General features: G+C 42.4%; 2 protein-coding genes across 2 annotated transcripts; one reads left to right on the top strand and one right to left on the bottom strand.

Moving 5' to 3' along the window:
* Positions 1–33: 33 nt before the first annotated feature.
* Positions 34–9,046, top strand: nat9 (N-acetyltransferase 9). The gene is made up of 6 exons (XM_080455960.1): positions 34–212; positions 2,139–2,248; positions 3,058–3,198; positions 4,634–4,693; positions 5,927–6,021; positions 7,362–9,046. The coding sequence occupies exons 1-6, from the start codon at positions 136–138 to the stop codon at positions 7,509–7,511; spliced, it is 633 nt and encodes a 210-aa protein (XP_080312086.1). The 5' UTR covers positions 34–135; the 3' UTR covers positions 7,512–9,046.
* Positions 9,047–11,568: 2,522 nt separating this feature from the next.
* On the bottom strand, positions 11,569–14,808 carry LOC308105192 (uncharacterized protein; the record flags this gene model as incomplete). The annotated part of the gene is made up of 1 exon (XM_080455827.1): positions 11,569–14,808. One exon carries the CDS (start codon positions 14,806–14,808, stop codon positions 11,569–11,571), a length of 3,240 nt encoding a protein of 1,079 aa, XP_080311953.1.
* Positions 14,809–17,802: the final 2,994 nt, after the last annotated feature.

Genomic DNA, 17,802 nt, shown 5'->3' with positions numbered 1-17,802 from the left:
TGTGAACCTCTAACAGCGCAGCAGGAAGTGGAAGCATTATGTAGGCAAACAGAGATAAACACACAGACAGGAGAATAATAATCATTTATTAGTAACTTTAAGCCTCTAATAACTTCACATTTCCACATTAGAACCATGAGGATGAATGAGAACACGCTGCTGGAGGGGGAGAAGGTGGTGTTGGTGCCTTATAACGCAGACCACGTGCCCAGGTTAGTGTTTAATGTTCATGTAAACACTGGACCGTTAGTTCTTCTTCTGGGGGAGTTTTTTTTGTGCAAGGTTGGCACAAAAAAAGAGCAGATCTACAAGCTATCAACGCGTCGCGGTGCGACGTGTTGATAGCTTGTAGATCTGCTCTTTTTTTTAAATACGTTTGAATCTTGCTTGTGTAGTAATGATTGTCATCATTACTGTGCAGTAATGAGCCGTTCTCATCTTAATACATATTATTATTATTATTATGAACTGTTCTCATCTTAATACATATTATTATTATTATTATGAACTGTTCTCTCCTCCTAGTGTCATCTTGAATGAATACATATTATTACTATTATTATATATTATTATTATTATTATTATTATATATATATGTATTTATTAGTAATATTATAGTGAACTGTTCTCTCCTCCTAGTGTCATCTTGAATTAATACATATTATTACTATTATTATATAATATTATTATTATTATTATTATTATTATTATTATTATTATTATATATATGTATTTATTAGTAATATTATAATGAACTGTTCTCTCCTCCTTGTGTCATCTTGAATTAATACATTATTATTATTATTATTAACTGTTCCCTCTTCATAGTGTCATTTATTATATACATATTATTATTATTATTATTATTATTATTATTATTATTGTTATTATTATTATTATTATTCACAGTAATGAGCTGTTCTCTCCTCCTAGTGTCATCTTGAATTAATACGTATTATAATAATTATTATTATTAACTGTTCCCTCCTAGTGTCATTTATTATATATTATTATTATTATTGTTATTATTAATCACAGCTGTGTGTGTGTGTGTGTGTGTGTGTGTGTGTGTGTGTGTGTGTGTGTGTGTGTGTGTGTGTGTGTGTGTGTGTGTGTGTGTGTGTGTGTGTGTGTGTGTGTGTGTGTGTGTGTGTTATTACTAGGGCTGCAAGTATCGATTCATTTCTTTGTGATTATTCTATCAATTACGTTTCTGATTCATTGAGTAATAAAGAAGGCTTTTTTATATGAAAGAGTTGATGTGATAAATCAAATTAATTTGAAATAGTAATCAACTAAACCCTGTTTTAATAAGCCAATAAGCCCTGTTTTATACTTTGTTGTACAATAGTGCTATTTTTTCCTATGATTGTATTTAAATTAATCATTTCTTTTAAATACATTAATTTGATTAACTTTGTAGTTTGTACCCCTAGTTAGTACTGTAGAATTCATGAATGGAGTATTACGTTTCATCTGTTCAAGAGTGTGTGTGTGTGTGTGTGTGTGTGTGTGTGTGTGTGTGTGTGTGTGTGTGTGTGTGTGTGTGTGTGTGTGTGTGTGTGTGTGTGTGTGTGTGTTACAAGAGCAGCAGTGGAAAAGCTGATGTTTCTGTTGAACTTACCTACATTGGAAAAGATCAGTGTTTAAATATTAACCTTTGTCCCTGGCCTGTGTGTGTGTGTGTGTGTGTGTGTGTGTGTGTGTGTGTGTGTGTGTGTGTGTGTGTGTGTGTGTGTGTGTGTGTGTGTGTGTGTGTGTGTGTGTGAGAGTGAGTGTGAGATAGCATATACACATACATGATATAGAATATTGTGTACAGTACACAGTATATCTGCTGCTATGTGCACCTTATGTCTTACCTACTATGTGTAAATATGTAGATAAATATCTTTCTCTCTCCCCCTCGCCCCTTGTTATGAAAATAACAGAAACCATGGAGCTTGCACAACGAATTTCAGCCACCGTTTTACACCTGTAAACCTGTGATGTGACACTAAAGTTGATTCTATGTGTGTGTGTGTGTGTGTGTGTGTGTGTGTGTGTGTGTGTGTGTGTGTGTGTGTGTGTGTGTGTGTGTGTGTGTGTGTGTGTGTGTGTGTGTGTGTGTGTGTGTGTGTGTGTGTGTGTTTCTGCAGGTATCATGAATGGATGAAGTCTGTGGAGCTACAGAAGCTGACAGCGTCAGAACCTCTGACCCTAGAACAGGAGTATGACATGCAGAAGGACTGGAGAGAGGACGATGACAGTACGGCACACACACACACACACACACACACACACACACACACACACACACTCACACACTCACACACACGGTTTGCTTTATGGATGGATGGAAAAGCCATTTACACTATTTATATTCCACTATTTATAGAAGTAACTTCACCTTAAATTAACCCTAGCGTCTCTATCTTGAGGTGAACATTTGGTAAAAAATGTCAGGTCTACAAGTTCACTGTGAACCTGGGGAGTTTTGGTGTAGAGGGAAATACAAGTGTTTCAAATATCTTAGGCAGGGTGACCTCCCCACACTCCCCTCATAATGTATTCATAGGAAAACAGTTAAGGCACAACTTCAGATATTTATTTACATACTGGTCCATATCTAACCCATTTATATTAGACCTGAGGCCCATTCTACTAATGCCTTCTAAATACTAACACTTTTCTGAAAAACGTATGCTGATTTATATTTATATATATATATATATATATATATATATATATATATATATATATATATATCTAAAATGACACAGATGCCTTACTGGTTTTAATGGGCTAGACAACAATATCCGTTGATATGGAAATGACTTAAAATGATGATGAATGATTATCATTGACGATCATATTTGATGCTTTTGTGTGACACTGTAGTATGATCAAGTAGGGCGTTAATTTACGAAAAAAACACAAAAAGTTTAATTATGGAGGTATGAGCTTTCTGCCCGACAGCAAGGCTCTGTTTTAATTTTTTTTTTTTACCACCAATATGAATGACTTTCTCCTTTCTATCTTTTCTCCTGGCCTGCCTTCTTTCTGTGCACCAATCAGAATGCACCTTCATCATCTTGGACAAGCAGCGCTGGGCGGAGCCTATGGTACAGGAAGAGCAGTGCATGGTGGGAGACGTCAACATCTTCCTGACCGACCCCGCCGACCCGTCTCTGGCCGAGCTGGAGGTCATGATCGCAGGTGACCCCGTCAACGACCGCACGCCTCACCTTATGAACACATCACAGGAATTCATTTATACTCTGTGGTACCACGGTGTCACTTCACTTGCCAAAAACAATTGATCTACAAGCTAGCAAAAATAACTGATCTTCAAGCTAACGAAAATAACTGATCTACAAGATGACACAAGCTGATTTAATTTGAACAGTTGACACTGGTACCCCTGCTGCACTAGTGCTGCTCGTTCTTTCGGCGGCCTCTGACACACTTGACCACAACATTTTATTATCACGCTTAGAACGCCATGTTGGCATTTCAGGCACCGTCCTTGGTACTTGGTTCCAGTCCTACCTCTCATAGAGAACCTTCTCTGTGCACATACTGTTGGGGAATTTGCATCACCCGAGACCCACCTCTCATGCAGAGTTATTTCTACTCTATATGTTACCCCTAGGATCAATATTCGCAAAGCACAACATGGCCTTTTCTCACCTGTTTACACGATGTCAAGACCTGTATGGACGCCAATTTTCTCACGAAAACAAAACAAAACAATCTTAAGCCATCATCCCGCCCTACCCTCCCAACTCCCTGGGCATTTTAAATTCAAATATCCATTCCTCTGCCAGAAATCTTGGTTTTATTTACTTCCAACTAAGACTCATAGCCAAGGTCAAAGCCTACCTCCCGCAAAAACAGCTGGAGATGGTTATCCACGCTTTTATCTCCTCCAGACTAGACTATTGCAACTCACTCTGTACTGGCATCGATCAGGCGTCACTTAGGCGTCTGCAGCGGGTCCGGAACGCAGCGGCCCGTCTCCTCACTGGCACTAAAAAACGTGACCACATTACCCCAGTTCTGGCCACTCATTGTTGGCTCCCTGTTAATTTTAGAATAGATTTTAAGGTCCTTGTATTCGTTTTTAAAACCCTTCACGGCCTGTCATCCTCTTATCCTTCTGATGCACTCGAGCCCTATATCCCAGCCATAGGGCTTTAAGGTCTGCGGACAGGTTGTTGCTGGTCGTTCATACGACTAATTTGAGGAGCGGGGGCTCTCCTGATCTGTCTTAACTCTGCATTGTCTTTTGCTGTCCTGTGTCAATGCATATTATTTGTTGATGTTTGTTTATGCTTTGAATGGCTTTGTTTTTAACCATGTTCAGCACTTTGTCCGGCTTTGGGCTGTTGTAAATGTGCTATACAAATAAAGTTTGATTTGATTTGAAGCTAACAAAAATAATTGATCTTTAGGGCGCCAATAGCTGAGTGCTTAAGGCGGGTACCACACATGCTTTGATGCCCTAACAGCATGTCCCAGGTTGGAATCACGAGCCAGGCGGATTTTCTGCATGTCACTCCCCGATTCTCTCCCATTTTCCTGTCTCGCTCCACTGTACTACAAATAATGGTTTCTAGGGCGTAAACCTATTGTTTGTTTGTCTCAACAGAACCCAGCTACAGGGGTAAAGGCTTGGGGAAGGAGGTGACATTGATGATGATGCGTTACGGTAAGCAGCCTGCAGGTGGCAACAGTGGCTTCCTGTACAGCTCCTCAAGGAACATCTGCTGCTACTGGCTTTCAATCGTTCCAAAATAGTTAACCACGTTCACATGGTATACAGCAGTGGTTTTCAACCTTTTTCATGCCAAGGACCCCTAAATTGATATACATTTGGCCGCGGACCCCCAATTGAAAATGTTTTGTGCCAGGGACCCCCAGAAGCAAAGATGTCAGTTAATTTTCGCTTTAAAAAAATATAAATATTCAAAGATATGCACACTTTTTCAAGGTTTTTCAAAAATAGCACTCTAGATCTGCCATTTTTGAATAGCCAAAGCTACGTGGTTAAAAATGATTGTGACGCTATTAACACATATTGCTGGGGGACCCCCTGGTACTCACTCAAGGACCACTGGTGGTCCCCGGACCACTGGTTGAAAACCACTGGTATACAGAAAAAGAAAACTAGCAAAGAAAACTATGAAGTGCTACAAGGTAACTAGGATACCAGGTAAACATCAAACCTAAGATCTGTCTATTCAGATAGACATTCTTACTGTAGCATTTGTGGTCAAGAAAATAGCATACATTCTTATAAATAACATGCATATCCAACATACATCTGGATATCATATTAACTACTGTAGCATCTATCTAAATAGAAGACATTTCTGGGTTTTATCCAAAAACCATGACATGCTCACTTCTCCAACCCATAAGCTTATAACAGTTCTTAGATGTTGATGGACAATGTCTGTCTGTCCTTTATGAAAGAGATGTTGTAGTGAGCCATATGATATATTTAATGTTGCAACAGTTAATTCACCATAATCATCTCCTCTCTAACCTGCCTTTTCTTTAACCTCGTTAAAAAATGAATCTGGCTTAATCAATCACTGAATGTCTATTAGCATTTAAGGAAGTTTAGAGAGAACAATGATCCTTAAACATAATGATGTCCCTTTAAGTCCTATTGACCAGCACTGGTCCTAGTTTATAGTGTGATTTAGATTTGTATACTTAAGCTCTGTATTACGGTGACACATGCCACAAAGAACAGATAGATAATGTGTCACAATGCAACTTGTTGTTAGCTTGTAGATCTGTTATTTTTGGCCAGTGTCAACCTCATGCAGATGAACCATCAATGACGCTTACTGTAAGTGTGCAGAGTGTAATGGTGTGTGTACTGTACATAATGGGGTGATCTACACTTGCACTATGCGTTCCCTTCCACCAGGAATAACCAGACTGGGCATACAGAAGTTCGAGGCGAAGATCGGGCTGGACAACCCTGTGAGCATCGCCATGTTTAAGAAGCTCCACTTCCATGAGGTAATTAGAGTGAACACTAATTGTCTCCGCCAGGCCGAAGGCATGGCCGAGACTATGTTTTGCACCCTGTCCGTCCGTCCATCCGTGTGTGTGTTAGGGATGGGCAATATTATCGATATCACGATATATCGCGATATTTTATTTCGCGATACTGTATCGATACTCCAGTATCAATATCGCGATAAAAAAAATAAAATAAAAAGATCTGCAGCTACTCAATATGTAGTGTATATATAAACAATATGTAGTTGTGATATATGTATATATCGCAATATATCGCAATATATCACAATATATCGCAATATATCGCAATATATCGCAATATATCCCAATATCGTGATACGACCCAAGTATCGTGATGCGTATCGCAATATAATCGTATCGTGACCCAAGTATCGTGATACGTATCGTATCGTGAGATTGTTGCCAATACCCATCCCTAGTGTGTGTGTGTGTGTGTCCGTCTGCGAGGATCTAATCTCTGGCACCGTCGGCCCGATCGCTGCGAAACTGTGTGGCCCAAATGTTTGAGATCGGCAAGTTATTGCGCCACCAGGAGGCCGGTTTTTGCAAACCACATTATTATAATTGGTTCATACTGGGTTATCCCGATCCCGATTGGGCCCGGCTGCTGGTTAGATTTTCAGCCGAGAAAACCCTGCCTTCTACAGCGTCACCGGAGCCAGGCTAGCAAATCGTTACACTGTGTCATGTGATCAAGACGGATCTGTCCGTTTTTTCATATTCCATCCTGAATGGCTAACATTGGCTTCCTAAACATTGTCTAGTGTGGGGTACTCCTTTCACACTGTTTCACAAATCGCATATTAGTACTTGTTGGCCATACAGTTCAGTCGTCAAGTTTTATTTTACTTTAATCTATGGACTCCACCTCACCCCCTAGCACTTACCTCTCCCTGTACCCCTTTTTCCCACATTTTCTTGCAATTGTTGCTAGTTTACCATGCAGATATATCTTGGTCACTTGTTCTCATGTTTTTTCATTGACCACAAATGTTAAGAATGTTATTATGACAGTCATGTTGTTTAGACAGATGCGAGGTTTGCTTTGTTAACCTGGTATCCTAGTCTCTTTGAGACACTACACTGTTGTCTCTAGCTGTGCACTCCACTCATGTGACTATTTCTATTGTAGTTTATTGACAAGAGTTCATGCTTATTCCGATCTCGTACTTGTCTCGTTCTGGATAAAAAGCCTCTACCAAATGCCTAAATTTGAACTATAAATGGTAACGGCAACGATAAAAAAAACAAATCAATGTCATAAGCATACGTCTCCTGTATGTGAATCTAACCGCGTTACCCTCCCCGCCTTGCAGCTGTCCAAGTGTCGGGTGTTCAAGGAGGTCACCCTGGGGCTGACGGTGGACGAGTCGGTGAAGGCGACGCTCCAGGACGACACGCTGTACATGAAGGAGAGGGAATACAGAGAGTCGTGCTGCAGTGGGCAGCAGCTGACCTCACAGTAAAAAACACACCTTGTGCTGTCTGATACGAACAGTCATGGATGGTCACGACTGAGTTCAGTCATTTGGGTTCCATATGGGAGCATGTTGCGCAGCGAAAGTAGCAAATCTACAAGCTCTCAATGCGTCTGCGACGCGACATACTAAAGCCTGTACCGCTTGTGCTATAACCACGCCCCCGCTTCTGTGACCAACGCGGAACTGCCTCTCGTCGACCAAAAACCACGCCCCACTGGTTTGGGCCGATAAGGTAATGTTTTTTGACCGCGACGGAGGCGTGCCTATCTCACCGATAGGCACGGAATCGTAAATCATGTTTTGCCGAGAGCGTTTGCCCCAGCTGCCTCTCAAAGTGGCTACTGGCCAATCACAGCGCGTCCTTGCACAAGTGGTATAGGCTTTGGGATGACACGTCTGCGACGCATTGAGAGCTTTCGGAACTTTCGGTTATTATTTTCAGATTAGAGCATTTAAAGTGGTCAAAGCTTTCGGAACTTTCGGTTATTATTTCTCAGATTGAAGCATTTAAAGTGGTCAAACTAGCAAATATGTTCTGAAGCATCTTCCATAAAACCCTAATGGTCTCTGTTAATTGTTCTTTTCACACTGTTTCACAAATCACATATTAGGACTCGCCATACAAAGATTGTCAGTCGCCAGATTTTATTTTGCTTTAAAGGTTTCATGACATCATTTTTTATTTTATTTTTGCCTCAATTACACCCAAAAAACTGAACTTTGAACAATCAGTGGATTTTCTGTGGTCTGGGGTTTTGTGAATAATTAGGCTCAGAAAAGTGCTGTGATTGGCCCGTGGACTTTGATGTCACAGTCCATTAATCCCGCCCCCTCTCCTCCCTTCCCCTCCCCTCCCCTATCCTTCTCCTTGGGGGGTGGGGGGGAGCAGAGGCGATGATTGACAGGCAACATTCCTCAACAGACAGGCAACATTCCTCAACAGCGACACCCGCAGGCAAATTTCATTGCAGCTCAAAAAGCCTCAGAACACAGAGAGAAAAAAACCTGCCATGGATTTTTCAGTTAAAACCTTTTAATACACGTTTGAGGGACCATGATAAAGACTTTTAATGTTTTGTAAACCAGCATGTCATGAAACCTTTAATCCATGTGAACACTACATGGATGACACCCTTCCCACTGCGAAGACCTATACTGGCTGAGGATGGAAGAAACACCACATCTTTTCTGTGTCACTGACCACATCACAACGCTCACTTGTGCCCGTGCCGTTCCGTGGGAGCTGCCATGACTGGCAGCTTTACGTACCAATACGACTGGCAAGATACCAGCGACTTCGTCAGCAGAATGCGTGGACTGTGTCAGTGTTTTAATTAATTAATGTTTTCATGTTCATTCATTTAGTCTCCTTGTAAAAATGAAGCGGGCAACAAAATCGTCAACTAGATCCAATCAAGTCATTAAATTATTCACTTGTTTCTTGACTGTCCCCCCTCCTCCCCCTTTTAAATATATCTACACATTTTACTGAATTAAAATGAAAGTTATTACAACTTCAACCGTGTCGCATCACAAGTTTACTGGTGTAAAAAGAGCGGGAACACCAAGTCAAATAACAAGAAGACACAATGTTAGCCCATTAAGACCGGGAACGCATCTGTGTCACTTTAGATTTCTTTGGCTATTAAAAAATAGCAGATCTACAAGCTCGCGCTACGAGCTTGTAGATCTCCGCGGACAAATACATATCATTTTGGGTGGTCCTTGACATGAAAAAAGTTTGAGAACCACTGATATTATAGCAACATAGGTTTTTCTTAAAAAAAAAAACTGTTAGGATTTAGAAGACATTTGTAGAATCCCCAGAAGCAAAGATTTGATTTAAAAAAAAATTGCTTTGAAAAACTCAAAGATTTGAAAAAATGTTCATGATTTAAAAAAAAATAAAAAATAGCAGATCTACAAGCTCATAGCTCTATGAACTGGTAGATCTTCAAATCTAAAATGACTCTTTTGTTGTGGTTCCTTCAGTGTGAAGGCATGTATGTTTCCCCGTTTCCCTCTATGGCACGTTTCATGAACCAAATAATGAAACTGTTACATTATTAATGTGCAAAAAGATCAATAAAACAAAGTTTAAATGTAAAATGATGGGTTAACTACACAGTCAAATATACGTAAGGTGCATGGTTGGTCAAAATATAAATACAATGAGGCAGAAATGGTTCTTGTTACAAGTATTAGAGAAACATTTGCAGCAGATGTCTAATATTTAAATATATAATCAGTGTGTTGTGCAGCTGAGAGAAAACACGCAGCAGCAGAGTGTTGTGTTGCTTTTCTTTGCTGTCGGCAGTGGTGTAAAGTAACCAAGTACATTTGCTTAAGTACTGTACTTAAGTACAATTTTGAGGTATTTGTACTTTACTTGAGTATTTCCAATTTCCAATACTTTTACTTCTACTCCACTACATCTCAGAGGCAAATATTGTACTTTTACTCCACTACAATTATTTGAAAACTTTACTAGTTACTTTGCAGATATACATTATTACATAATAAAACATACATTAACCACTTTAGCCCTATTTTATACATGGGATATTTGAAAATAGCAGATCTACAAGCTCACAACGCGATGCGTTGTGAGCTTGTAGATTGCTATTTTCAAATATTTTACTACTTTTACTTTTGGTACTTTAAGTACATTTTGATACCAATGCTTTTGCACTTTTACTCAAGTCAATTTAGAATTCTGGACTTACTTGTAACAGAGTACTTCTAAATTGCAGTATTGATACTTTTACTTTAGTAAAACATTTGAGTACTTTTTCCACCACTGGCTGTCGGGCAGAAACCTCTTATCTCTATATTTTAACCTTTTTGTGTTTTTTTGTGTGTAAATTAACGCCCTACTTGATCATACTACAGCGTCACACAAAAGCATCAAAAGTAGCTGATCAGCTTGTAGATCTGCTACTTTTGCTATTTTTTGAATTCCTGAATCCCGAAAAAGTAACTGTTTTTGGACGTATGAGGTTTCTACCCGACACAGACGTTTTAATAATAATCATACTAATACTAATCTTTCTCTCCCCAGATCAGATGATTAGTTATGATTAGTTGTGTGGCAGTTCTGTTAGATTTTTATGAGCATTACTGACTTCTTATAACTATAATTATACAGGGTTAAAAGCAGATTATTATTATTACAACAAGTATGTTTACAATGCATCAAAAAGTGACAAATGATGCCACATTTGGCTGCTTAAATGCAAACAAACGCATTGTAAAGTTGGATATTTATCTGCCAGGAGGACGGTTCCCTTTGGATTCCAGAGCCAAACAGTGTGCTGTTGAATTATTTATAGAGCGCACAAAGCATTTCGTTAAGCACAATGTCCCGTTTTTTTAAGTTATCATATGTCCGAGGAGGAAGGTGCACATTTCAACGTTCTTATTTATAACTGTCCTCACAGCGAGTGAGTCAGCAAAAATAGCACCCGATAGCACCAGAGCAGCAGCAGTGGGAGGGAGGGCAGACCAGAGGACTACATCACCAACGCCCAGAGGAATCTACACTTTTGATCACAGCCCAGGCTTTTGACCACAACGTGTCAGATTTGACGTTTTTCCTTGAGGATTTTCTTGCTTTTTAACCAGCCTTTCTTCGACTAACATTCAACCAGGTTAGGGGGAAATGTAATTTTTATGCTATTTCAAATGCCTTATTGTACGTTTGATTGAAGCGTTTAGTTACTTAATGTCTTTAGAAGGTACAACAAAGTCATTTTTTTTCTTTGCCTTTTATTCATCTGTTTTGCATATTCTCAACAGTTTATACATTGCACAGTCATCTTTGTCCTAGCATTACAGACAGGAGAGTGAAACGGTGCAGTTCAGCCATCAGCAGAAACTGCAATAAGGTGCGCAGTGAGCAAGTTAAAGTCTTACCTATATATTTGTAAATGTAATATAATTGACATTTAGATCTCAATAAATATACATATATATATATACATATTTATATATTCATTTGTCACAATCTTGAGCTTGATTTTTGATCACAGCTTTCGCAGTCTCACTTCTCCGCCTTCTCAGTCTTCCCTCCGTCTTTTGCCTCTGTGCTGTCAGCCTTCTTCTCCTCCTTTTTCTCCTCTGGTTTCTTCTCCTCTTTCTCGGTCTCCTTCTCTGGCTCTGCTTTAGGGGCGGCCTTCACTTCCGCTTTGTCCTCAGTTTTGGCTGGGGACAGCTTCTCGTCCTTAGCAGGGGCTAGGGACAGGACAGGGGCTTGCCTGGTGAGGACAATCCTCCCAAAGACTGTGCCGTCGTTGGGGGCAGGCGTGTCTTCTGCAGGCTTATCTTCCGTAGGCGTGTCTTCTGCAGGCTTATCTTCCGCAGGCTTGTCTTCTACAGGCTTGTCTTCTGCAGGTTTGTCTTCTACAGGCTTATCTTCCGCAGGCTTGTCTTCTGCAGGCTTGTCTTCTACAGGCTTTTCTTCTACAGGCTTGTCTTCTGCAGGTTTGTCTTCTACAGGCTTATCTTCTGCAGGCTTGCTGGGAGCAGCAAGTTTGGGATCATCTGCTTTCTTAGGGGATTCCTCTGACTTGCTCTCCTTCATCGCATCCGTCTTTTCCGCCTCGCTCTCGGGCTCCTTGTCTTTGGGCTCCTGCTTCTTCTCCTTCACAGGGGCAGGAGGCTCAACTTTCTTCTCCTCCTTAGGGGTGTCTTTTGCAGCTGGGGGTGTGGCCTCTTCCTTGACTGGGGACTTTGGTTCCGGAGTTTTGGGAAGAGGGGATTTGGGAGGGGGAGATTTGGATTCAGGGGATTTGCTGGGTGGGGTCTTTGACACTGGTAACTTGGCTGCGGGTGATTTTGCTGGTGGCGATTTCGGTGCTGGGGATTTTGACCCGAGGGTCATGGATGCGGATGACATGGATTTGTCCTCTACGGGGGATTTGACAGCAGGGGACTTGGCAGCAGGGGATTTTGGTATCGGGGATTTAGATTGAGGTGATTTAGATCCGGGGGATTTGACAGTGGGAGATTTGGGCTGAGGGGTTTTGGGGGGAGATTTGGATGGAGGAGAAGCAGCCTTTGCAGGAGACTTGGACTTCTCATCTTCCCGCTCTGCTTCCTCTTCAGCTCCATCACCTTCCTCTTTCTCTTCTTCTGCCTTTATCTCCTCCTTTTTCTCCTCTGGTTTCATCTCCTCTTTCTTGGTCTCCTTCTCTGGCTCTGCTTTAGGGGCGGCCTTCACTTCCACTTCGTCCTCTGTTTTGGGTGGGGACGGCTTCTCGTCCTTAGCAGGGGCGGGACTGTCTTTGGGGGCAGGCTTGTCTTCTGCAGGCTTGCTGGGAGCAGCAAGTTTGGGAGCATCTGCCTTCTTTAGGGATTCCTCTGACTTGGCATCCGTTTTTTCCGCCTTGCTCTCGGGCTCCTTGTCTTTGGGCTCCTGCTTTTTCTCCTCTTTCACAGGGGCAGGAGGCTCAACTTTCTTCTCCTCCTTGGGGGTGTCTTTTGCAGCTGGGGGTGTGGCCTCTTCCTTGACTGGGGACTTTGGTTCCGGAGTTTTGGGAAGAGGGGTAGATTTGGATTCAGGGGATTTGCTGGGTGGGGTCTTTGACACTGGCGACTTGGCTGTAGGTGATTTTGCTGGTGGCGATTCCGGTGCTGGGGATTTTGACTCGAGGGACTTGGATTTGTCCTCTACGGGGGATTTGACAGCAGGGGACTTGGCAGGGGATTTTGGCATCGGGGATTTAGATGGTGGTGATTTAGATTGAGGTGATTTAGATGCGGGTGATTTGGGCTGAGGGGTTTTGGGGGGGGATTTGGATGGAGGAGAAGCAGCCTTTGCAGGAGACTTGGACTTTTCTTCCTCACCTGCCTCCTCTTCCTCACCCTTTTCCTCCTCTTCCTCTCCTTCCTCTTTGTCATCATCCTCTTCCTCACCCTCTCCCTCCTTCTCCTCTGCCTCATCTTTGGTTTCCTCGCCCTGCTCTTCTTCCTCCTCAGCTTCATCACCTTCCTCTTTAACTTCTTCTGCCTCTTCTTCACCGGCCTCCTCTGTCACCTCAGTGGCCTGGGTCTCATCTGTCTGCTCCGCCGCAATGACTGTATCAGAGAACTCATCTCCCTGCAACATCAAGTGGTCAGAGATCCTGCTTTCAAGGAAGGAGTATGGACCGCTTCCTGACAAAAATCGGGTCTCCTCGCCCTCCAGTAGCTTCCTGTAAGCGGCGATCTCAATATCTAGAGCCATCTTCACATTCAGGAGCTCCCGGTAGTCCCTCAGCTGACCGGCCATCTCCCACTTGGTGCTCTTCAGCTCAGAGTCCAGCTGATGGATGGTCTCCTGTAGTGAGTGGAGATCTCCTTGGTGCCTGTCCTCGCTCTCCATGCACTGCCTCTCCAAGGAGTCCTTGGTACCGCGGAGAGTCTCCAGCTCGATGGTGCGGCTCTGGAGCTGGCGGCGGTACTCTGAGATCTCCCCCTGGGTGCCACGGATCGCATCCTTGTTAGACTTAGCTGCTTCTGACAGACACTCCATGCGCACTTTGAACCACTCTTCGTTCTGCACTGCGCTCGTGCTGGCATGAGTGTCCAGCTGGGAGCGGATCTCCCGCAGTGCGCTGGTGACGTCCGCCTTTAGCGAGTCTCGCACCTCGAAGTTCGCCTGTGCGCCCTGAATCTGCGCGAGGAGCTCGGCCACCTCTTCCTCGTGATTCTTCTTCAGAAACGCGGCTTCGTCCTCCAGCTCACGCAGCTTCTTGTCCAACTCGCAGCTTGTGAGTTGACACTCGTCCACGTGCTTGTTCATGGCCCGTGCGGCGGCATTCGTCTCCTCCCGGTTGCGAGCTTCGTCCTCGAGCCTTCCCCGCAGGTGCTGGATGTCCTCCTCCAGGTGCTCGTGCTCCAGGAGAGTGCGCGTCTTCTCTCCGGTCAGCTGCTGCAGCAGAGCCCTCAGGTCGCCCAGCTCGCGCTCATACTGCTCCCCGACCGACGCGCGTCCGGCCTGGCTCTGTCGCAGGGCGGCCGCCTCCGCCTCCAGGTTCCTGTTGTGCGTCTCCAGGTTACGCACCGTGTCGATGTAGCCGGCGAAGCGGTCGTTCAGAGTCTGGAGAACCTCTTTCTCGTTCCTCCTCTCGTCTCCGGTATAGCTCTCCCGGCCGTCCATGGGGGGCTGCTGGCTGTAGGTGGGGCGGCGGCGCTGCTGCTGCTGAGAGTGGAAGCCGCTGGAGGAGGCCGAGGCCGGCCGAGCCTTGGGGTAGGAGGCACTTTGGCCATAGTAGTGGTGGTGGCCCAACGTGAAACTCATCTTGGCTGGACCGAAGGATGCTCACACTGCAGCAAGAGGCGAGTGGCTGGGCTTATATAGGCGAGGGAGGGAAAGCACACGCCTCAGCACTGTGACGCACTCTCTACACAGTTAAACCTTTGGTGTTCATTTACATGGACCATTGAGGGTGCATTTGGTTACATTTAGTTTCAAATGGATACATTAACACAGAGGATTTTATTTGTATTTAAAGCGACTCAAACAGAATATTGTCAGTGGCCCAAGTGTAGCCTACAGTATGTCTTTTGAGTGTAATTAGTTATTGAAATTAGTGAAGGTTAAGGCCAGGGATGTTTGTGTGAAATTCAAGGGATGAAATTACATTGACATAATACCAATTATTATCTAATTATTATATTAGTAGTGATAATGTTTTCCTATAGCCTAGTGAGCATCAATGGCCTTTCTTTTACTGTTATCTTTTTTTAAATTCACAAATCTACTATAGGCCTATAGATAAATCTGGGACAGAGCTTGACTTGCAGTGAACTTTTTGCATATTTAATTGTCCATCCGAGATAAATCATGACTCTAATTATTTTCTGCCCAGGTCTGCTTCTGTAGATGAGGTGAGGCTAGTGGGTGTGCTCTGTGTTCTGCTGATGCGCTCTGTAGCTGCTGCTGCAGTGTGAGTTTGCAGATCCACGCTGAGCCATCTGGGACCCACACACTTGCTGGCTCATTGACAGAATCTTTGTGCGCGCACACACACCCACACGCACGCACACACACACACACATTTCTGTAGAGAGCTGTCTGCCCCATCTGATTGACCACATTCTATATGTGAATTTCATCCTTTTCTGCCTATACTTTATGCTTCTTTTGTCCACCTATTCAATTCTGGATGTGCAGGACAGCCTGGTCAGGTATGCCTGTAAAGCCAAGCTTGTTAATGAAGTGTAAAGATATGTTGTATTAATGCCTAATTTATGGGTCTCTTTATTTATACAGTGTTCAATTAAAACTGGAGTTTGCGGTATATAACACATACAGTAGCGTAGCATACACACTACTGAGAGAGGCCAGAAAGACGGGCCAAAGGATAATTACACAATAGCTACCAGTGGTGTAAAGTAACTAAGTACATTTACTCAAGTGCTGTACTTAAGTGACATTTTTAGGTATTTTTTACTTTACTGGAGTATTTCCAATTTTCTGTACTTTTACTTCTACTCCACTACATCTCAGAGACACATATTGTACTTTTACTCCACTACAATTATTTGAAAACTTTAGTTACTAGTTACTTTGTAGATTTTGATTATTATTACAAAACCACTTCAGCCCTATATACTGTACATTTCGGCCATTTGAAAATAGCCGATCTACAAGCTCACAATGCGACGCATTGTGAGCTTGTAGATCGGCTATTTTCAAAATATTTTTTATGCATTTTATACATTTGAAAACTTGTTAAATGGGACATTCTGCATAATGACTACTTTCTACTTTTGGTACTTTAAGTACATTTTGATACCAATACTTTTGTACTTTTTACTCAAGTATATTTGGAATTCCGGACTTTTACTTGTAACAGAGTATTTCTACATTGCAGTGTTGATGCTTTTACTTAAGTAAAAATAATATATACTTTTTCCACCACCACAGTACCTTCAGATCGTCAATGAACTAAAATAATACAGCGTTCACACCCGACCACAGTCTGGGATTGTGAGCCTCCCTCATTCAGCTGCTCTGAAGTGTTGTCTTCTGTGAGGAGGCAGATTCTGTCTCAGTTGCACCGACTCACCTTATTCTTGGCCCTTCTCCAGGGCGGCCCCATTGCCCTTTTCTGCTGCTCCATTCAATATGCAATATCACTTCACATCATCATTCAATATCTGGTCACTTCCTCCCTAGTAATATATTGTATAAATACTTATGTTTTCACAACAATAAATCGTGATGACACATTCAAATGTTGTAATGACTTTTAAGGTCAAGTATAATAGCATCGTAGTATGCTTATAACACTATAATTACAGTTATAAGCACTCATAAGTACTCATAATGCAAGGACGCTGGCAGGGCACTGCGTCAGGCATCCAGAACTAGTGGCAAGTAAACTGACACTGTGGGAGCCAGCCCAGGGCACAGCCAGGAAAGGCTAGAAGCACAGAGGAAGTTTTCATTGGTTCAGCGCAGAAATCATTTCAGGGGCGTCGCTGCGTGTGCAGCTCATGGAAAAGTGGAGATATTTTACTAAACACACCTTTTCCTCTTTGGAAATGTGGACCGTCTGATATGTTTTCATATTTTGTTTGATAATAGTACAATTATATTGTCCTCTAGTGTCATATCCGTTTGAAAGTTCTGGCAGAACCGACAGGTGTGATTAATTACTCCACATCAATTGCAACGCACCTATCAGTGGTGGAAAAAGTACTCACATATCAATACTATGTGAGTACTGTCAAGTAGTACAAGTCAGGAGTTCAGAATTTACTTGAGTAAAAGTACAAAAGTATTGGTATGAAAATATACTTAAAGTACAAAAGTAAAAGTACTCATTATGCAGAATGTGCCATTTTTCAAAGTTTTCAAATGTATAAAATGTATTAAAATCTTTTGAAAATAGCAGATCTAAAAGCTCACAATGCGTCACATTAGCTTGTAGATCGGCTATTTTTGCCGAAATGTATATAGGGCTGAAGTGGTTATGTATGTTTTGTAATAATAATGCAAATCTACAAAGTAACTAGTAACTAAAGTCCGAACATTGCTGGCCCACAATAACCTACCTGACCTGGCGGAGACCTGTGCTCTGAGGAGCACTTTTTTCTAGTTGCAGCTTGTTTTCGTTTGATTATAACTATGGTTTGCCGCGGTCGTTCAAATCAATCACCATCACATTTGTTGTGAAAAAACAAGCCAACAACCTGTAGCATCGTGGGCCATTGTTAACTCGTAGATCTGTTCTTTTTTGGCAACGAAAACTAAAAACTAAAGCAGGCCTAGACACATACTGTA

This window comes from Gymnoscopelus braueri (assembly GCF_963280865.1).
Source record: "Gymnoscopelus braueri genome assembly, chromosome: 17".
NCBI classification, from domain to species: domain Eukaryota; kingdom Metazoa; phylum Chordata; class Actinopteri; order Myctophiformes; family Myctophidae; genus Gymnoscopelus; species Gymnoscopelus braueri.
Note: the sequence above shows the minus strand (reverse complement) of the source record. Positions and strands in the feature narration are given on the sequence as shown.

Coding starts and splice junctions, on each gene's coding strand:
- nat9 (XM_080455960.1), top strand. CDS start 136: ATGAGGATGAATGAGAACACGCTGCTGGAGGGGGAGAAGGTGGTGTTG. Junction 213..2,138: donor AACGCAGACCACGTGCCCAG/GTTAGTGTTTAA, acceptor GTGTTTCTGCAG/GTATCATGAATGGATGAAGT. Junction 2,249..3,057: donor CTGGAGAGAGGACGATGACA/GTACGGCACACA, acceptor TGCACCAATCAG/AATGCACCTTCATCATCTTG.